The sequence below is a fragment of the Salmo salar genome, chromosome ssa27 (genome assembly GCF_905237065.1).
Source record: "Salmo salar chromosome ssa27, Ssal_v3.1, whole genome shotgun sequence".
In the NCBI taxonomy this organism is placed as follows: Eukaryota; Metazoa; Chordata; class Actinopteri; order Salmoniformes; family Salmonidae; genus Salmo; species Salmo salar.
Genome location: NC_059468.1, coordinates 12,018,684 through 12,040,795, shown reverse-complemented (window position 1 = coordinate 12,040,795; position 22,112 = coordinate 12,018,684). Strand labels below are relative to the sequence as shown.

The following is a 22,112-nucleotide window of genomic DNA, read 5'->3' as shown; positions in this document are numbered from 1 at the left end:
GTTCCCTACCCCCTTGCAAGCTATATGTCTCCTATAATTATCTTAGATGTACAACAAAGTGAAAATCTGCAATTACAGGACTTACGGGTCAAAATATAGTGTATATGTATCAGTCTTGATGGCTTATTATGAGTCATCTGTTTTGTTCAACTTCAGACCACAACGTTTTATGCACAGAAGGAAACAGGAAGCATCAGAAAGACAGCACCCTCAGGCATTCCACAGACAATGGCCTCAGGAAATAAGGTGAGCATGCATCACCTGCTTGCATTGTGAGACTAGATATGCAGACATTGTTCTTGACATTGAGGAAGTTGTCATTCCAGTTACAGAACATGTCATTAATGTAACAGGTTATCCTATTAGTAGCCATAACTGTGAAAAATAAATCAATGCTCTCCTCTAGTGGTCTAGAAGGCTTATTGCACCTGGAGGAGGGTTACTTACTGGCTCTTGAAGATGACCAGAAATTCATGTTGCTTCTTTCAAATCTGATGAATTTACAATCAGTACTATTACCTAGACAACTGTATTAATATTACAGAAGGCTACAATAAAAGTCCTAAAATAATGTACTTCTTGTGTGGTGGGACCCCTACTCATCGTGTACCAGGTAGGACAGAATTATTCTTCGAACATTCATTAGATATGATGATCATTCAATCCCTCTTGTTTGAATCAGAGCAGAGGCTTGTATCAAAACTCAGATGACCAATGATGATTTGAACCCGATATTTATTCAAAATCTGCATAGGGGAGAGTGGAGTAATTTGAGCCAAAGGGGTAAGTTGAGCCACCCTAGTTTCGAGGAAACCATTCACAAAATGAATCGTTTGACAAATATTTAGGAAGCAGTCATCATTTCATGGAGTCTACAAAGAAAGAAACCACATGGAAAAAGAGATAAGCAAGTAAGGTCCAAAAAACATATTTTCACTAAGTCAAATGAATTTGTGTTAGAGGTTTCATTATGCTTGTCTCTAAACCAAAGTAGATAATTTTAAGATTGTTCTATACATCAGTTGGGATCTCTAGAAGCTTTAATATGAGGTCCTAAACCTGTCATGAAAGTGCATCATTGTAGCTGTGTCGGCTAAAAGTAAAAAATGTTTTCCTTGGGGTAAGTTGAACCAATGGCCATGAGACAAATTGAGCCAATGGAGCAAACTGAAGTATTTTCTTCCCAGGCGTAATGCAAGGCATATACTTTATTTCTACTGTGTCATTGACTTGTTTATTGTGTTATTGGCTTGTTTATTATTTATTCCATGTGTAACTCTGTGTTGTTGTCTGTGTCACACTGCTTTGCTTTATCTTGGCCAGGTCACAGTTGTAAATGAGAACTTGTTCTCAACTAGCCTACCTGGTTAAATAAAGGTGAAATAAATAAAAAAATAAACACCACATAGTATAAAAGCAGCTCTGTAAGACTAGTCTTTTACCTTATGATTAACATTTTGATCACTTATTTCCCAATTGTAACACTGTGGCTATAAATTCGCACAGTTAAAATGTTGAAGTGCATTTGCACAGCTCTCTCGTGTTATTCCTTGAAAGACATGAAACCTGACCTACATCACAAGTCTGGCTGTTTTGTTTCAAAATGTGCGGCACCTTTTTACTGAAGAGTCTTACTTCCTGTGTGAAACAGCCATAAGAAGGAGACATTAAAATGAAATAGCAGAAGTTGGCTACCAGTGCTCTGTATGCAGTAGCTGTCTTTCATGGCTCAAAATGGCTTGGCCTCAATCATTCAGATGACACACTCCTTCAAACAGTGAAGGTCAAATTTCCTGGTGGGTCAATGTAAGCTAAAGCTAACAGAGCTAATAGTTAGCTGTTCAAGAAGCTCAAACACAAAGGCTGACAATTTGCAACATGACCTTCTGTGTTGGCATCCTTCTGGAGAAACTTGTTTCCAAGTGTTCGAAGTTGAAATCAAATCTTACACAAAATATATTGGGCAATTAAATGTGAAGTAATGCCAAAAACAACAAGCAGTCGATTATTCTTGGACTGTGCTAGACATGGACATGGGAGATGTTTGGCTGCTTTGATTGGCTGATGCCTAATGATTTTCAACATCAAGTGACTGGATTAGGCATAGGGTTAGCCAATAGCACATGGGTAGACCATACTTCAGGTCTCAAGAAGGCAGCAATGCTAACTTATTATTTTGCTATACATACTGTATCTATTATCTTTGGTGAGATCATGCCTATGGACACCCAGTTGCATTGTCAATGTTTGGATAAACCTCAAATGTGTAAACTTGGCTTTTACACAATGACTCAGCCTCTAAATGTAGTTTTTTTCACCTCGTTTTTTTCATGGACAGTTCCACAAGTCAATATTTTCAGCCCATCCCCTTTGAACTATCTCTTCTTCATATTCAGACCTACAAAGGCTGATTACCTGTGATATCTGCCACAATCCCCCACCCCTCTACACAGGATGTTTTGATACAGATTTAGGATCTTAATTTAAATTTGAATTATGTTTTAGTCCCATGCGTGGAAGTTGAAAGCTTTGACACATTGAATTTGAAAGTGACAGTGGTTCAGTGAGTGGGCTCGGCCTAGAAAGAATGTTCCTTTTCAGAACCATGGAGAGCGCATTATGCATTGTGGCGCAGCCCCTTTTTCTACTCCTAGTTAGAGCCATATGTATTTGCTAAACTGCTCTACTCCCACTGCTCTCTAGACCATGGTTCATAGTTCACAATTTTATAAACTCCCAAATAATCCCCAACATGCAATTTAATTGATGACACTGTTGAGTGTTTTTTAATCAGATTGGTTAACATGTTCATCCCATTGTGACATTGCCAACCACGACAAATGGAATATTTTGACGTATTAATGGTTCCCTATAAAACCCTTTAATTCTAAGAAAGTGTCATATGGTCTTGAACTCGGTCAAAACACTGCAGTATGAAGGGTGATAATGAGTAAGCCTACGTTCAGTCGTTTTTTGAAAGCGACCACGCTGAGATTGCTCCGTGAGCGACCGCTTCTGTGTGCAGCTGGCCTGGTGATCGCTACGGGTTCGGCAGTCTACTTTTATAACAAATATTACGGCGTCGGTGAGGATGAACCGGCCACCGGGGAGACCGTGGACCGTGTTGTCACGGTTGAGGAGGGTACATTTACAGATTTTACAATGTCTAAATAACAATACTGACTGTATAAACATGTAGAACAAAAGGAGGAAGGGAAGCGCTGCTGAGGTGCCCAATAGTAGGTTTTGGTAGACAGAAGGTGCTCTTTGGTAAAAGGGGTAAATTGGCCATCAAAAGAAAGGAGGACCAAGGCACTCTTCATATAATTAATTAAAATGCCTTTATTTGTACGGAATGTTCAATGGAAAGTTTTTAAACATGGTTTCCATTGAACATGCCATACAAATGAAGGGATTTTAATGAATGATATGAAGAGTTCCGTGGTCCTCCTTACTTTTTGACATACTGTATATAGTCCGGACTGAAACTATTTTCAGGCGTCGTCTAAAATGGCACCCTATACCCTATTTATTTATTTGTACCAGGGCCCATAGTTATATGGTCAAAGGGCTCTGGTTAATAGTAGTGCACTAAATAGGGAATAGGGAATTTAGGACTCATTTGATTACATGATGATGGCTAGTAATTCCACTATTAACAACAACAAACCAACATGCTCCTCTGAAACCAAACCTTTTCTTGAGGTTTAATTGAACATATTGGTACATTATGCAGACACGTAAATACACTGTGATATCATACAATATAAACACAATTCAATTATAAGATCAGCCTAACTACATGGACAGATGTTTGGTGTCTTGTAGTATTTCTTCAACTTAGAGAAAATAATCCTTTATTGTTTATTCATAAAGATCATGATCCCACCCTGGACCAGGAGGACCCAGTCCTTGTTCAGGTAAGAATACTGTAGGCCTATCAATAGTCTGGGTACTGGTCGGTTTCTGCTCTCTTGCCAATTCCATCTTGGCAAAAGTATATTTGCATGATAATCCCATAAGGAGTTGTCAGAGAGCTGAAACCGCCTGGCACCCAGGCTATAACAATACTGCTTCATTATCAGGACTGGTTTAATAACAATCAATTCAAACTGTAATTTTACTGACTTGAAAATGGATCCTGATTTATTCCTTAGTTTGTGGATGAGGAGGTTGGGCAGCGGCCCTGTCTGGCTTTAGTCCCTTGGTCTGGACCTCTGTGGGTTCCCAGCTCTGTAAGTCCAACAGTACTGATACTCTCTTGTCTTCTCTCTGGTCTTATGACTGATTTATGTAGCTTAAACACAAACATGACGTTTTCTGAAGAACAATATGGAAATACATTTCTGTAAACATATTCCATATTTTTTACAACTGCAGCTGACTTATTACCTTACCCTTGCTGGGAGGATGTTAGTGAGAGAGCTGGCAGTGTTAAACACACAGGTAACCATGCAGATTATTGGACAAAGCTCCTTTTATCTAACAGGAAGGATTACCTTCAGTATCCACTATGGTAGTGAAATACTTTGCGGTCTGTTCCCTCATTTTCTCCCAGATGTTCATGAGGGATCAGCCTGTTCTCATCTGTTTCACTCCTGTTGGGAGGATGGTGTGGGAGGAACTGTCTTCTCAAACTGAACAGGTATCCATTCATATGCAGATACTTCAGATGTTTCCTTAACCTTTGAACACAGACCTGTGTAGTTCAACTGACAATTCTTTTAGAATCTATAATGCAGTGGCCTCCTCTTGTGATCCTCCCTATACCAGTCTGTCACTCCTATAGGCTACCAGTCTGTCATTCTTGTTCCTTAGTATGTGGATGAGGAGGTTGGGCAGTGGCCTTGTCTGGCTTTAATCCCTTGGTCTGTTTATTATTAATCTCAGAGAAAGCTCTATACTTAAGGGATGTCTTTGTTTTGCAGCCAAATAGTGAAGACTCTGGTTTTCCCTATGAGAAGATGCAGCTGGTTGGGAACTGGGGTTCATTTCATTTCCATACCTGGATAATCCGTTATGGACGAGTGCAGGTACTTCAGACATATTCTTAACATTTGGGAACACACCTGTGTGTTTTAACTCCCATTTGTCTCTGGGTTTTCTTTTGTATGTCTGGTCCTAATTGAAACCTAGGGTGAAGTTGTTGTACGAACAGCATGTGGGCTCTATATCACTGCCAGTGGTGATAGTCCAAACTGAAAACGCCTGGCAAATGATATAGAAATATACAGCTAAAATATACAGAGAGGTGTGCAGACTGAAGCCGTTTTTCTTTATAGCAAAATGAAGAGGACATGCATCACCTGTGCATTGTGAGGGGAGTGGAGAAACAGCTGTGGTGGAGCAGAGTCATTCAGGAAAAAATCATGGACCCATGGGTGAGAGATTCTCAACTGATCTTTCATCTCAAATGCACCTGATTTATGTCAAATGATGCACAAAATATGGAGCTACTTATATATCCTGAATGAAATGTAATTTTTCCCTGTGTCTCTTTGAAAGGGTATTGTCCAGGTGGTCCTCACCAACAAGGAGGTGACTGGTATTAAGGTACAGTCAAACACTTTCATAACAAAAAATGGAAAGTGGCAAATGTCCATTTACCTATTTAAATAAATGTTGACAAAATGAAATGATACATTTGAATTTCTATCCTCATTTTTAGTTCCTTGGTAGAAGGATCCATGGACTCAGGTCTTGCCTCGTCAAGAGGAGGTTAGAGTTCACCTATTATGAGGACGCCCAGGTATGCCTCGTTGTTTCTCTGCGGTAGGATTTATTTCAGTGTTTGGTTGAGGGGTTTTCAACATTGTGGTTGGGCTGACGGTGTTGTTTGTTAAACAGCAGGTGGATATCTCCACCACAGTGGAGGGGTTCCAGGAGAGGGGGGATGACATGATGGCGTATCAGTTCTCTACCTCTGACATTATCACCATCCCTCATGAGCCGTCCTCTGGCTCCTCTCACCAGTTCCCCCAGGATTCTCCACCTCCCCCTCCGCCTCCCCCATTCCCTTCCGATTCCCCTCCACCTTACCACTTCACCCAGGACCAGGCCCAGGACCAGACCCCTGACAGCACTCCTCAGGTAAAACTCTTTCTACAGTCAATAACCCTTTTTCTTTGTTTTCCTGACATTTGTACTTGTGTGTCTAAGTGTCATTGTGTTCCAAACACAGTGTTTTGGTGTCAACAGGTTCGTATTGTCTGTATAGGGGCAAGTTTTTAGGTCAAAATGAAAGTATTGTTATGATGTCACTGAATGTTTTGTCCGCTTCAGTTGCAGGTGAAATGCAGTTTAGTATTTATTTAATTTAATTATCTAGGTAAGTTAGTTAAGAACAAATTCTTAACTGACTTACCTTGGGAGCCCAGAGTTGATGTTAATGTGATGTCTGTTTTAGGAGTTTGTGGAGGAGCAACATAATGTTGCAGATGTGCCCCAGCTGTGGTGAGTTTGCTGTCATGTGTTCATCTATAGTAAAAACATTTGCTATGAAATAATCTGCCCCTATATTGTAGTTATACAGATGTAGGACCTTGATAACCTTTTACTGCAGGGGGCTAAATCAGGGTCACACACAATGTTTCTTAGTAGTCTTTAACAAATCTACTTTGAAACAAAAGTCTGCACCTCACACACATGGATATGGTCTTAAAAAAGAAGACACCTTTAGCATTTCAAATATACAGTTGAAACACTTTATATACACTACCGGTCAAAAGTTTTCGAACACCTACCTACTCATTCAAGGGTTTTTCTTTGTTTTTACTATTTTCTACGTTGTAGAATAATAGTGAAGACATCAAAACTATGAAAGAACACATATGGAATCATGTAGTAACCAAAGAAATGTTAAACAAATAAAAATATATTGTATGTTTAATATTCTTCAAATAGCCCCCCTTTGCCATGATAACAGCTTTCCACACTCTTGGCATAGGAAATATTAGTTATTATGTGGATTATAATTTACATTTTTGTAGGGGTTGATAGGGCAAGTCAAGTCTGAAATTTCCAAGTGGAAATTACAAACTTTAAAAGCCTTTTTAAAACCGAAATACAATACAAGTTTCTCGTGACAAAAGAGTGATCAAATTACGATCCTACATTGCTATGGTTTTTCTGAATCCTGCAGTTGTAACATAAAAGGATATCCTAATCTCATGGCATTAATGTATGCTTTAGCTTCCTATGTTGCACATTTGTTTCCAAACATTTCTATTTACAGGAGTTACTTTGGAAACCAAGGGACAACCAACTTCTCTCTGAGGCTGGCCTGTATCCGACGTGCTATGGAGGTGAGAAAGTGTGAATTTACCACCATTTGAATTTCATTTGATGTACATTTGTGTACTATTTCTAAATGTACTGTCTTGTTCTCACAGGCTCTGACATCCTCAGACAGTTCCTCCCTTAATTACCTCACCCACGCTGGGAGGATGGTGTTGAGTGGACTGTCCAAGCTCAACCAGCAGGTAACCATTCACATAATTGTACAGCATTCATCAGACCAGATATATAGTTCCCACTGGGCACAGACGTCATTTCAGCGTGTAGTTTTTAGTTACATTTGAGTTGTCAACTAATGTGAATTCAATGTGAAATCAATAAAACAAATGTACCATGTCATTGGACTTAGGTTAAAAGTTGGGTGAAAAAAATACGTTAATGACTTTTTTCAATTACAATCTGTTTTCCATGTTGATTCAACATCATCACATTACATTTTTGTTGTTGAAATGACAAGGAAACAACGTTGATTCAACCAGTGTTTGCCCAGTGTTTTACATTTAGGCAATAGTGATTCGTAAGGTTTAGTTGAAAAGTTCCAATGTCTTACAAGCCAAACAGTCAGAATTACAGACCTGAATCTTTGAGTTTATGATCCACGTTCTAAGGAATTTTATGGTTGTTTTGTTTTGAGGATGTGAGGCAGTTTCAGCAGGCCTATGACATCCTGGTGAACTTCATTAATGAGCCAGCAAACAGGGAGCGACTAGAGCTGGAGATGGCTCTTGTAGGAGTAGGTTTACATACAAGCTTGAGCGTTAGCTGCAGGCACCGTCTGCTCATCCAACATCTACTCAATGAGACTTTCTAAAGTGCTTGTCAATGAAAATGATGTAATTATCTTATTTGTTCGACTTCAGATCAACCACATCAACTTCACGGATGTATTTTATGAATTCGTTCTACTAAGCCTTCTAGAAGGAAAAACATCTCTTCCAACATCTGTAAGTGGCCCTAATAATGTAAACATCCTGTTGTTTATCTACCCTATCCACACTGTAGCCATACCAGGTCTGTAGACACCCACTTATGTCCCCTGTTCCTTCTCCAGAGGCCTGGTACCTTCTTTTATCTGCTCATGGAAGTGATCATGAGGATTCGCCCTCCTGGAGGAGCCTGGACAGAGTCTGCTGGGAACTTCTACCTCCTCATTAAGGTGCATTTCTCTCTCTCTCTCTCTCTCTCTATCCTGAACTGTGTGTGATGGTTTGTTCATCCTTATCTTTGTAGTTGGTCATTAAATAATAGTTGATGTGTCTGTTGTCGTCAGGATCAGATGAAGGCGTGGTTGGACTCCATCTTCAACCTTGATGAGTCCATCTATGAAAGCCCACAGAGGCTCTCGTGGCAGGTGATGGTGAATCTAGAAATGCAGGTTGACTTCCTCCTGTCCAGCCTGGATTAAGGGTCCCAAACTGAGCTGAGGATCCCAAACATAAAATAAAAGTATTTTGCATTTAAACATTACCTTTCAATCTGAAACTAATTTTACATCATGTCAAAACAAATCAAATCAAATTTTATTGGTCACAAACACATGGTTAGCAGATGTTAATGCGAGTGTAGCGAAATGCTTGTGCTTCTAGTTCCGACCGTGCAGGAAAATCTAACACGTAATCTAACAATTTCAAAACAACTACCTTATACACACACAAGTGTAGTTTGGAGGGTACTATGCTGTTAAATGCTGAGCTGTAATCCATGAACAGCATTCTTACAAAGGTATTCCTCTTGTCCAGATGGGTTAGGGCATTGTGCAGTGTGATTGCAATTGCGTCGTCTGTGGACCTATTGGGGCGGTTAACAAATTGGAGTGGGTCTAGGGTGTCAGGTAAGGTAGAGGTGATATGATCCTTGACTAGTCTCTCGAAGCACTTCATAATGACGGAAGTGAGTTCTACGGGGGGATAGTCATTTAGCTCAGTTACCTTAGCTTTCTTGAGAACAGGAAAAATGGTGGCCTTCTTGAAGCATGTGGGAACAGCCGACTGGAATACGGATTGATTTAATATGTCTGTAAACTCACCAGCCAGCTGGTCTGCGCATGCTCTGAGGATGCGGCAAGGGATGCCGTCTGGACCAGCAGCCTTGCGAGGGTTAACACGTTTAAATGGGTTACTCACGTTGACTCCGGTGAAAGAGAGCCCGCAGGTTTTGGTAGCGGGCCGTGTCAATGGCACTGTGTTGTCCTCAAAGTGAGCAAAGAAGTTGTTTAGTTTGTCTGGGAGCAAGACGTCGGTGTCTGCGACGGGGCTGGTTTTATTTTTGTAATCCGTGATTGACTGTAGACCCTGCCGCATACGTCTCATGTCTGAGCCGTTTAATTGCGACTCTACTTTGTCTCTATACTGATGCTTAGCTTGTTTGATTGCCTTGCGGAGGGAATAGCTACAGTCTTTGTATTCGGTCTGTCACGTCCTGACCATAGTAAGATGTGATTTTCTATGGTAGACTAGGTCAAGGCGTCACGGGGGTGTTTTGTGTTTTTCTATGTTTTCTATTTCTATGTTTAAGTTCTAGTTTTTCTATTTCTATGTTTTTTTGGGGGGTTGATCTCCAGTTGGAGGCAGCTGGTCCTTGTTACCTCTGATTGGAGATCATATTAAAGTAGAGTCGTCCTGGGTTTCGTGGGTGATTATCTATTGAGTAGTGTTTGTTTCTCTCTGCATCACGGTTTGTTGTTTTGTAAATTGAGTTATTTATGTTTTGCAAAGTTTCACGGATTTAATAAAATGTGGAACTACAACCACGCTGCACTTTGGTCCGATCCTTTCGACAACCGTGACACGGTCATGTTTCCGGTCGCCTTGCCATGATTAAAAGCAGTGATTCGCGCTTTCAGTTTTGCGTGAATGTTGCCATCAATCCACTGTTTCTGGTTGGGGAAGGTTTTAATAGTCATCGTGGGTACTTCGCCGATGTGCTTGCTAATAAACTCGCTCACCAAATCAGCGTATACATCAATGTTGTTGTCTGAGGCTATCCGGAACATATCCCAGTCCACGTGATCGAAGCAATGTTGAAGCGTGGAATCAGATTGATCGGACTAGCGCTGAACAGACGTGAGCACGGGCATTTCCTGTTTTAGTTTCTGTCTATAGGCTGGGAGGAACAAAATGGAGTCGTGGTCAGATTTGCCGAAAGGAGGGCGAGGGAGGGCTTTGTCTGTGTTGCGGAATTTAGAGTAGCAATGATCCAGAATGCTGCCAGCCCAGGTTGCGCATTCGATATGCTGATAAAACTTTGGGAGCCTTGTTTTCAGATTAACTTTGTTAAAATCCCCAGCTACAATAAATGCAGCCTCAGGATATGTGGTTTCCAGTTTACGTAGAGTCCAATGAAGTTCTTTCAGGGCCGTTGAGGTGTCTGCTTGGGGGGGATATACACGGCTGTGATTTATTGTCCTGGGTGGTCATCCATTGTCCTGGGTGGTGGTCCAAACAGTGGACCACTACTGTTTGGACCACTGCGACACAGCCCGGGATAGAGCCCAGATCTGAATCAAATCAAATCAAAGTTTATTTGTCACGTGCGCGGAATACAACATGTGTAGACCTTACAGTGAAATGCTTACTTACAGGCTCTAACCAATAGTGCAAAAAAGGTATTAGGGGAACAATAGGTAGGTAAAGATATAAAACGACAGTAAAATGACAGGCTATATACAGTAGTGAGGCTATGACAGTAGCGAGGCTACATAAAGACACCGGTTAGTCAGGCTGATTGAGGTGGTATGTACATGTAGATATGGTTAAAGTGACTATGCATATATGATGAACAGAGAGTAGCAGTAGCATAAAAGAGGGGTTGGCGGGTGGTGGGTGGGACACAATGCAGATAGCCCGGTTAGCCAATGTGCGGGAGCACTGGTTGGTCGGCCCAATTGAGGTAGTATGTACATGAATGTATAGTTAAAGTGACTATGCATATATGCTAAACAGAGAGTAGCAGCAGCATAAAAAGAGGGGTTGGGGGGGCACACAATGCAAATTGTCCGGGTAGCCATTTGATTAGCTGTTCAGGAGTCTTATGGCTTGGGGGTAAAAACTGTTGAGAAGCTGTTTTGTCTGGTACCGCTTGCCATGCGGTAGTAGAGAGAACAGTCTATGACTGGGTGGCTGGGGTCCTTGACAATTTTTAGTGCCTTCCTCTGACACCGCCTGGTGAAGAGGTCCTGGATGGCAGGCAGCTTAGCCCCAGTGATGTACTGGCCGTACGCACTACCCTCTGTAGTGCCTTGCGGTCAGAGGCCGAGCAATTGCTGTACCAGGCATTGATGCAACCGGTCAGGATGCTCTCGATGTTGCAGCTGTAGAACCTTTTGAGGATCTCAGGACCCATGCCAAATCTTTTTAGTTTCCTGAGGGGGAATAGGCTTTGTCGTGCCCTCTTCACGACTGTCTTGGTGTGTTTCCACCATTCTAGTTTGTTGTTGATGTGGACACCAAGGAACTTGAAGCTCTCAACCTGCTCCACTACACCCTCGTCGATGAGAATTGGGGTGTGCTCGATCCTCCTTTTCCTGTAGTCCACAATCATCTCCTTAGTTTTGGTTACGTTGAGGGATACGTTGTTATTCTGGCACCACCCGGCCAGGTCTCTGACTTCCTCCCTATAGGCGGTCTCGTTATTGCTGGTGATCAGGCCTACCACTGTTGTGTCGTCTGCAAACGTAAGATGGTGTTGGAGTCGTGCCTGGCCATGCAGTCGTGGGTGAACATGGAGTACAGGAGGGGACTGAGCACACACCCCTGGGGGGCTCCAGTGTTGAGGATCAACGTGGCAGATGTGTTGCTACCTACCCTCACCACCTGGGGGCGGCCCGTCAGGAAGTCCAGGATCCAGTTGCAGAGGGAGGTGTTTAGTCCCAGGATCCTTAGCTTAGTGATGAGCTTTGAGGGTACTATGGTGTTGAACGCTGAGCTGTAGTCAATGAATAGCATTCTCACATAAGTGTTCCTTTTGTCCAGGTGGAAAAGGGCAGTGTGGAGTGCAATAGAGATTGCATCATCTGTGGATCTGTTTGGGTGGTATGCAAATTCGGTGGGTCTAGGGTTTATGGGATAATGGTGTTGATGTGAGCCATTACCAACCTTTCAAAGCACTTCATGGCTACGGACGTGAGTGCTACGGGTCTGTAGTCATTTAGGCAGGTTGCCTTTGTCTTCTTGGGTACAGGGACTATGGTGGTCTGCTTGAAACATGTTGGTATTACAGACTCAATCACAGACATGTTGAAAATGTCAGTGAAGACACCTGCCACCGTCTGGCCCCGCAGCCTTGTGCATGTTGACCTGTTTAAAGGTCTTACTCACATCGGCTACGGAGAGTGTGATCACACAGTCATGCTCTCTCATGATGCTCTCATGCATGCCTCAGTGTTGCTTGCCTCGAAACGAGCATAGAAGTGATTTAGCTCGTCTGGTAGGCTCATGTCACTGGGCAGCTCGCGGCTGTGCTTCCCTTTGTGGTCTGTAATAGTTTGCAAGCCCTGCCACATAAGACGAGCGTCGGAGCCGGTGTATTATGATTCAATCTTAGCCCTGTATTGACGCTTTGCCAGTTTCATGGTTCATCGCAGGGCATATTAAAGCTTCTAGAGACCCCAACTGATGTATAGAACAATCTTAAAGTGATATATTTTGGTTTAGAGACAAGCATAAACCTCTAACACAATACATTCATTTGACTTGGTGAAAATCTGTTTTTTGGACCTTACTTGTTTATCACTTTTTCCATGTGGTTTCTTTCCTCATAGACTCCATGAAATGATGAGCGCTTCATTTTGTGTATGGTTTCCTAGAAACGAGGGTGGCTCAACTCACCCCTTTTGCTCAAATTACCCCTCTCTCCCCTATGCAGATTTTGAATAAATATGGGGTTCAAATCACCATTGGTCATCTGAGTTTTGATACAAGCCTCTGCTCTGATTAAAACAAGTGGGGTTAAATCATCATCAAATCTAATGGATGTTGGAAGAATAATTCTGTCCTACCTGGTACAAGATGAGTAGGGGTCCCACCACACAAGAAGTAGATTATTTTAGGACTTTTATTGTAGCCTTCTGTAATATTAATACAGTTGTCTAGGTAATAGTACTGATTGTAAATTCATCAGATTTCAAAGAAGCAACATGAATTTCTGGTCAACTACAAGAGCCAGTAAGTAACCCTCCTAGAGGATATTAAACATTAACATCAAGTCACTAGTTTTCTATAAAACAATATAATAAAAAAATGCCTTTGAACATATTCCCTCTTCCTCATAGCCTGTCATCTCCAAGCCCAAATCAGTCTACTATCTCACCTGTGCTGGGAGGATTCTGGTGAGAGAGCTGACAGTGTTAAACACGCAGGTAACCATTCACACTATTAACAAAAGCTCATCTGATCTTATTGGGAGAATTTCCTTATTTTGATGGCTGTACCCTATTACCCCTTTGACCTCACTGAATCTGGGAAACTAGTGCTTAACCAATGGTCAGCACCTGCAGATAGCCAATCACATTATTAGAGGGTCATAGATTATTAGTACTGTAACTAGCGGTACCTTGCCGTTATGGGCAGCAAATCATTCAAAAATAATAATTTCATTCAACGCAATTCCCCTTCCTACAAATCAAAAATGTGTTCATCTGTTCATCTTTTTGGTCTCTATATAAAGCAATATTCTCAACTCTGGAGCATTTAAAAATCAAATCTGTGGAATCATGGCACTTGCTTTCTATTTAAAATATAATATTTCGATTTTGTGATTGGCCTACCCTGAACCCATGTTGTCCACATATAGGCCTATTTAAAAATGGCATAGGCATAGCCGCAGGAAGGCCCGGGGAAGATGTTTAGAGTTGGGGATGCTGGGAGGGACTTCATAAAATATTTATGTAGCCTAACTACAGACAGATTAGTCTTCTCATTTCAGGGGTAGTCATTTATTTTCCAAATAGTTTTTCCCATGATTGTATTTTGAAATATTGCAAAAGGCCAGGCTATTTTAGCTGCTGTTTTACTGACAGCCGCTACCCAACAGTCTGCTGTTTGATATTTGCTGCGCATGCTGCCCATTTTGCGGCGGGCTTACCGACTGTATACAATTCTGATTAGGTTTACACACAATCCACAGCATTTTTTTTACAGATGGTATTGATCCTCTGAGGCTAAATTATGCTCTCTGGTATGGTAATTAGGGTTAGTTTAAGACTTGGGGGAAACAGGGCAGCGGGTCATGAGATAATGCAGTTAAAGATTTTACACACCTGCCCATAGGCCATAAGCGCAGCAACGCAGTTGATTGGATACCTTGGATACTGGCAAATCCTGCATGTTGCATGCATTTGTATTACTTTTGTGATGCATAATTGCCATGGTAATTTCGAATGTCTAGTCGATGAGCATTAGGGGTAATGTAGTCATTCTGATAAAAAAAATAGGCCTACAACTGCTTACACCATTTACATTATGACAGCTGAATCTCCTGTCGTAACCGTGCCATTCCAAACACATAAAACGGGAAAATAAACATAAATACAAACACAGCGGAATATAAAATTGCCAGTGGTATGTAAGAGGACAACACACTTCTTTTGAGCCTAAAATGAAGAAAATTAGCACAAAATTTGAGAGATCGTCCCCCAGCTGAGAGGCTTACAGTGTTATAGTATAGATAGTACACATTAACATGTCCCCTGTCTCTGATAAGAATAAGACATCAATATCAATAGCCTGGGTGTCAGGCTGTTTCTGCTCTCTTGCCAATTCCCTCGTTGCAAAATGGTATTGGCTTAACAATCCCATAAGGAGTTGTCAGAGAACTGAAACAGACTGGCACCCAGGCAATAACAATACTGCTTCATTAGCAATATTGGTTCAATAACAATCTGACATTCCAACTGACCTCTGTATTTCAAATGCCAATTGTCTTAGAATCTATCACTGCAGTGGCCTCCTCTTGCGATCCTCTCAATACTAGTCTGTCACTTCTATACCAGCGTATCATTCAAACTGACTCTTAAATTGATCCTGTCTTGTTCCTTAGTATGTGGATGAGGAGGTTGGGCAGTGGCCCTGTCTGGCTTTAATCCCTTGGTCTGGACCCTTGTGTGTTCCTTTCTCTGTAAGTCTATCCATTCTGATAGACACTGTTTTTTCTGGAGTTAAAATTATTTTCCTCTCAAATAGTGAAATGAAATCATTTTAGAGTAATTATTACCAGCGGCCGCTAGAGTGGGAGCAAAAATGCAGATAAAATTCTATTGGCGTAAAACAGCATGACCACGCCCACTAATGCTGGTTAAATTTAGATTTTGCCGCCATTGGCAAGTGTCTCGTGAATGGAAGGAGTGGACAGATCGAGAGTGTGGATCCGTCCAGCATCAGAAGTCATTCACAGAATTTCTTCATTTCTAAATGTAATTAGAATTCGAGGTAAGTTCATTGTTATTGGTGATCTTTGTATGCAAATTAAAACTGTTGAGAAATATTACAACTAGCTAGCATTGTAGCCTTACTGTTACTGCACGATTTGCATAGTCAGATGCTAATGTGAGCATCTAGCTAGAGCTAATTAGCTAGCTACAGTAACATTAAGTTATACCACTTTTTGTGTTTTATGGACAGTATGTATGCTCAGAGGATCAGTGCATCACCTGTTTTACATTTTCAACAGAGCGGTATTAACTTAAGTCGGTAGCTAGCGGACTTTACTGACTACTACCAGCAGGTTAGTCAGTGTGACATGTTTTACTCTGAAAAGCTAGCTGTTGGCAGACAGTTAGCGGCAGTTGGTCTGTGCTACGTGTGTTTCACTTAAATTTAGAGCTATTAGACAGTTTTTAGCTGCAGTTTGGTCGGTGCAACACGCAAGTTTTACTCTGAACAGAACCGATGGGACAGTTTAAGCACTGTTTGGTCGGTGCAACACATGCGTTTTACGCAGAACTTTAGAGATAGACAATCTTTAGCTGCTGTTTGGTGGGTAAAGCAGTTAGTACAGTATTTAGCGACAGGCAGGTCGATGCAACACGTGTTTTACTCTAAACAGAGCACTGCTCTTGTCACGACTTCCACCGAAGGTGGCTCCTCTCCCTGTTCGGGCGGTGCTCGGCGGTCGTCGTCGCCGGCCTACTAGCTGCCACCGATCCCATTTTCCTTTTCGTTTGTCTGTTTTTTCACACCTGTGTTCAGTTTAGTTGATTTCGGTGGGTTTATATACACCCCGCTGCAGGCTAGGCTTTGTGCGGGATTATTTGTTGTGTATTTGCTTGTAAGGGGTGCGTGCCTGCACCACGGGGTCGAGGTTTCTCCTCCGTGTGTGCGGTTTTTCCCTGTGGGTGGCGACTACGTTTGTGCGGTTTTTCCCCATGTGTTTGTATTGTGCCTTTGGGACCGCCTGATTAAAAGTTGTGTGCCACTGAAACTTCTCTGCTCCTGCTCCTGATTCCTACACCCCCCCCCCTCCTACTAGGAGGCCTTGTTACAGCTCTCTTGTAATTTGTGTTAATGCGATTTACATTCAATTTCTCTTGTCATCAAGGATGCAGGCTGTACACTTGAAGTACAGGGATTGTCAGAAGTACGTTTGTTATGAGGGGCAATTGACCTTCAATTCCTTTTTGGATTCCCCTAAAGTGTGCACTCCCCCTCATGTATTTTAAAGGAATTGACTGATGTGAGGAATATGGTGGGGAACTCCTTCCAGCCATGCTTGCACCAATCCAATGCTTTGAAATGCATGAGGGGAGTGAATGAGTGCACACTTAAGGAAAAGGAAAGAGAACAGGAATGCAGCCAGAGTAGAATTCATCCCACCCCTCTGTTCTTATGTATTTGTATTACATATTTGACGTTTCATGATAGTTTGTGTTTTTATGATGTTGTGAAGTTTAACATGCCAAAGAAATTTCCCAAGCTTGGGATAATAAACATCTAATCTCCCTCTTCCCCCTTCAGTGAAGACGTCCCCATCTAAAAAGAGCCGAGCAGGGACCCAGGGGTGCCTACAGAGGGCCATACAGCCGGGTCCACAAACTCTCTGTTCTCCCAGCCCAGCAACAGCAGCCTAGGTGTTCCGCACAGCACAGAGACCGAGAGAGGGAGGAAGAGCCCAATGGTCGGACAAAAGTCAAAAGATTTGTCCCCAACACAAACCGTCTATAAATTATAGAATCCAGACAAAATTAGACATTACCAGAGGTATATAGATAATCTTTGACATTACAAACTAACAATACATTACCAACAAGCAAGGAAAGTAACACCTTCCAGAATTAATTACATTTAGGCTAGTTCATAATTATGATGACAAGCCTGTTGCTAGTGCTAAGGCTTAGGTAAATTGCTATAGAATGAATTGAAGCCTATATGTTCAAAATCAAATGACTTTATTTTCAGTTTAATGAGTAATAGAAGGGGTTCAGCCAGATAATGAGAATCAGCCATATATTGGTGGTGTCATGTAAATGGATCATAATGCAGAAACCACAATGTCAGCACACGATGTCTCTGATGGGAACTCATTTCATTAATGATTTAAAGATGAAACTATGGTGGCCGAAGAATTTAGCTGAGAACATGTCTCATTTAATGTATTGTCTTTTTTTTAATTTGCTGCAGTGAATCTAAAGAATATTAGTAATTACATTGCCTATTAGGCTATGGTAATTTGGTACGTTATAGTTACTTCAGTACACAGCATGGTCAATATGATGAAGGGAAATGATTTGGAAATTGTGATCCAACCTGGAAGAAGTTGTCTGTCGGCAGTGAGCAATTTAAACACAAGCATCGTTTGTAAGGATGTTGAATTTTTTTTACTATTGTGATTGCCCATTTCAGTGTCTAAATTGATGCTAGTGTGTTAAAATGTAGGCAAAATATGAAAAATAACTGGGATTTTGCAGTTTTCATTCAAACACTTTTTTTGAAGTGGGGGATGGTCATTAAAATATCCCACTAACAAGTTGTGGTTATACAATACACAGGGAACCTATAATAGCCTCACTTCGATTTGATTTGAGAGGGAAGCAGTCTGGTGGGCAGGAGTTCGGACTTAAAATGTATATGTGTTTCACTGCCGACCCAAAGGCCCTTGAAGTCCTAAAGCTGAGAGCTGAGCTACAGGCAGAAAAATACAAAAAAAAAGTGCTGCTGGACACCATGACCACCTTGAAAAGCCAGCTGGCATCCCTAAGAGGTGCATCATCTTTGAATTAACTTTAACATTTAAATAAAGGTTGAGAATTAATCTGTCCTAATATTAACAGGTGGACTGGATTGTTATGAGTGTCATGATTTCAAACGCTATGTTACTCTTTTTACATAGTCATTGTGCATGTTTTGAGATGGGGTTAGGGTTAAATAGTTCACAAATGTTATTGTTACTCTGTGTGTAGGGTCTGACCAGCAGTAGGCTACGTGCTGGAATCAGGCAGGGACTCGAGCAGCAAGGGGGAATCAACCAGGGGACTCGTCATTCCTGTCTCTGAGGAGGAACATTTCCCAAAGAAGTGAAGAGCCTGAGGGTGGGTGAAGAAACATTTTTACACAAACTACCCAATTGTACTACCTTACAAATATGAATTGTTTGGGGGGGGGTTTGTTCTTTTTTTCTATTGCAGTGAAAACGGTGGATGGTGTTGTGCAGAGGTACAACCATAGCCGCAGGAAATATAAATTAAACCACATTTGGCAAAATTATATAGTTACTCCCATCTTGCATTGCCGGGAAACCCGCGATTTAGGCAGCTTGTTGCATTGTCCCCATAGAAATAGAATCCATAGAAGGGTGTTGTAAACTTATGGGTACATGTCAAAATGGCTGCATATCTAGACTTTGTATTTATTATGGATCCCCATTAGCTGCTGCATAGGCAGTTTTAAAAACATTACAATACGTGCAGGGGCGAAAATCTGATATCAACTTTGGAGGGGACAATTACATGAGATTTTCTCAAGAGCAATTCCTGAGGGGGACACCAAAAGTAGTGCTGTAACACAGCCTACGTTGTAATATGTTTAATGTATATTGAGGAACCATAATTACTACAACTGGATAATTGATAGGTACAGTAGTTGACCGAAGGGTTGTCTCAACTTGTTCAAATGTTTAAAACATTATAATACTTCTAGGACTAATGGTTATAGCAGTTTTCCTTATCAGTCCAGTATGTATGCTGGTCTTTGTATTTACAACCAGAAATGCCAAGAAAGGCCACTAGGTGGCAATGGTACTGTACACTCTGTATGGGTGCAGTTTTCATAAATACAATGAACATGGTGTGATCTCATCTAAAATAATCTCCATTGAGAACCATCGAAGTTGGTCTCCGTATTGAAATGACCTTTTTATTTGACTTTTTCTGATACATTTATATAGTCATTAAATATGTGCCACTGGCCTGAGTCTACTACAATAGCTTTACAAGAACAAAAAGCTCAAAATAAGTACAGTTCTAAAAGCTACTTCAATGAATAACCCAAATAAATCAAAAATATCCTTCAAAAATACTTATTTATTGTTCAGTCAGTGTCTCAACTCTTCAAACAGCAGCTATGGACAAGTATGTCACACAAAGTATGCCATTTTACATTTACATTTACATTTTAGTCATTTAGCAGACGCTCTTATCCAGAGCGACTTACAGTAGTGAATGCATACATTTCATATATTTTATTTTTTTCTGTGCTGGCCCCCCGTGGGAATCGAACCCACAACCCTGGTGTTGCAAACACCATGCTCTACCAACTGAGCTACAGGGAAGGCTTTTTAAATAAAATAACTAAATTAATAATTAGTAAGTGTACTAAACTACTAAACAAAAGAACAAATATCATACTATACACCAGGGGTTCTCAAACAGGAGTCCGTGGCCCTGGTGTAATTGCAGTGGGGCCGTGTAATGAATGTATTCAGTACCACAAGGGTTCCAATAACTTTACATATAATATAGAGGGGGTGGAGGTCCCTGAGGACAGCTCAAAACCTTGCCTGCCTTGCCTCAAAATATGCAGGGGTTCCTGTACCCAAAAAAGGTTGAGAATCACTGCTATACACACTACTGAACAAAAGAACCAAACATATGTTTGCAGGTTTCAATGGATCCAACAAATTGCTGGCAGATATTTTCCCTGTAGGCTTTGGAGCGAGTAGTCGTGCTGCACTTCGCTCCGCAGGTAATATTACATTTCATTACATTACAACAGTCTGATTTGTTTGATCTGAGCAATTTTTTAGCTAGCTACATAGCTGCCTTTGTATCAAAGATAATTGAGTAGTTTAGAGTAATTATCGAGGTTACCTAGCCAGCTACACTTTCAAACAAAGTCAACAACGCAGCCACTGCTATCTAGCCTACTTCACCAGCCAGCAGTACTGTGTCATTTTAGTCAATAAGATTTTTGCAACGTAAGCTTAACTTTCTGAACATTCGAGACGTGTAGTCCACTTGTCATTCCAATCTCCTTTGCATTAGCGTAGCCTCTTCTGTAGCCTGTCAACTATGTGTCTGTCTATCCCTGTTCTCTCCCCTCTGCACAGGCCATACAAACGCTTCACACCGCGTGGCCGCTGCCACTCTAACCTGGTGGTCCCAGCGCGCACGACCCACGTGGAGTTCCAGGTCTCCGGCCAACAAGGCAGAGTTCATCTCAGCCTATGCTACCCTCCAGTCCCTCGACTTCTTGGCGCTGACGGAAACATGGATTACCACAGATAACACTGCTACTCCTACTGCTCTCTCCTCGTCTGCCCACTTGTTCTCGCATACCCCGAGAGCATCTGGCCAGCGGGGTGGTGGCACTGGAATCCTCATCTCTCCCAAGTGGACATTCTCTCTTCCTCCCCTGACCCATCTGTCTATCGCCTGCTTTGAATTCCATGCTGTCAGTTACCAGCCCTTTCAAGCTTAACATCCTTATCATTTATCGCCCTCCAGGTTCCCTTGGAGAGTTCATCAATGAGCTTGACGCCTTGATAAGTTCCTTTCCTGAGGATGGCTCACCCCTCACAGGTCTGGGTGACTTTAACCTCCCCACGTCTACCTTTGACTCATTCCTCTCTGCCTCCTTCTTTCCACTCCTCTCCTCTTTTGACCTCACTCTCTCACCTTCCCCCCTACTCACAAGGCAGGCAATACGCTTGACCTCATCTTTACTAGATGCTGTTCTTCCACTAATCTCATTGCAACTCCCCTCCAAGTCTCCGATCACTACCTTGTATCCTTTTCCCTCTCGCTCTCATCCAACACTTCTCACTCTGCCCCTACTCGGATGGTATTGCGCCGTCGCAACCTTCGCTCTCTCTCTCCCGCTACTCTCTCCTCTTCCATCCTATCATCTCTTCCCTCTGCTCAAACCTTCTCCAACCAACCAATCTCCTGATTCTGCCTCCTCAACCCTCCTCTCCTCCCTTTCTGCATCCTTTGACTCTCTATGTCCCCTATCCTCCAGGCTGGCTCAGTCCTCCCCTCCTGCTCCGTGGCTCGACGACTCATTGCGAGCTCACAGAACAGGGCTCCGGGCAGCCGAGCGGAAATGGAGGAAAACTCGCCTCCCTGCGGACCTGGCATCCTTTCACTCCCTCCTCTCTACATTTTCCTCTTCTGTCTCTGCTGCTAAAGCCACTTTCTACCACTTTAAATTCCAAGCACCCTAGGAAGCTCTTTGCCACCTTCTCCTCCCTCCTGAATCTTCCTCCCTCTCTGCGGATGACTTCGTCAACCATTTTGAAAAGAAGGTCGACGACATCCGATCCTCGTTTGTTAAGTCAAACGACACCGCTGGTCCTGCTCACACTGCCCTACCCTGTGCTCTGACCTCTTT

At 42.0% G+C, this 22,112-nt stretch overlaps 1 protein-coding gene and 2 long non-coding RNA genes across 4 annotated transcripts; all 3 read left to right on the top strand.

The window, feature by feature from the left end:
* Window positions 1-4,555: 4,555 nt before the first annotated feature.
* LOC123730973 (uncharacterized) lies at window positions 4,556-5,352 on the top strand. The gene is made up of 3 exons (XR_006762467.1): window positions 4,556-4,645; window positions 4,929-5,033; window positions 5,283-5,352. It is a non-coding gene; the product is annotated as an uncharacterized lncRNA (long non-coding RNA).
* Window positions 5,353-5,643: 291 nt separating this feature from the next.
* LOC106588283 (uncharacterized) lies at window positions 5,644-8,701 on the top strand. The gene is made up of 8 exons (XM_045709194.1): window positions 5,644-5,749; window positions 5,848-6,090; window positions 6,407-6,453; window positions 7,235-7,304; window positions 7,392-7,481; window positions 7,931-8,029; window positions 8,348-8,452; window positions 8,567-8,701. Exons 2-8 carry the CDS (start codon window positions 5,899-5,901, stop codon window positions 8,699-8,701), a joined length of 738 nt encoding a protein of 245 aa, XP_045565150.1. The 5' UTR covers window positions 5,644-5,749; window positions 5,848-5,898.
* A 6,883-nt stretch (window positions 8,702-15,584) lies between these two features.
* On the top strand, window positions 15,585-20,870 carry LOC106588284 (uncharacterized). Of its 2 annotated transcripts, XR_001324621.1 has the most exons (6): window positions 15,585-15,719; window positions 17,244-17,486; window positions 18,378-18,486; window positions 18,686-18,814; window positions 20,382-20,465; window positions 20,830-20,870. It is a non-coding gene; the product is annotated as an uncharacterized lncRNA (long non-coding RNA). The 2 variants fall into 2 exon arrangements; XR_001324619.1 differs by having other exon boundaries at window positions 17,244-18,486.
* The last annotated feature ends 1,242 nt before the right edge of the window (window positions 20,871-22,112 follow it).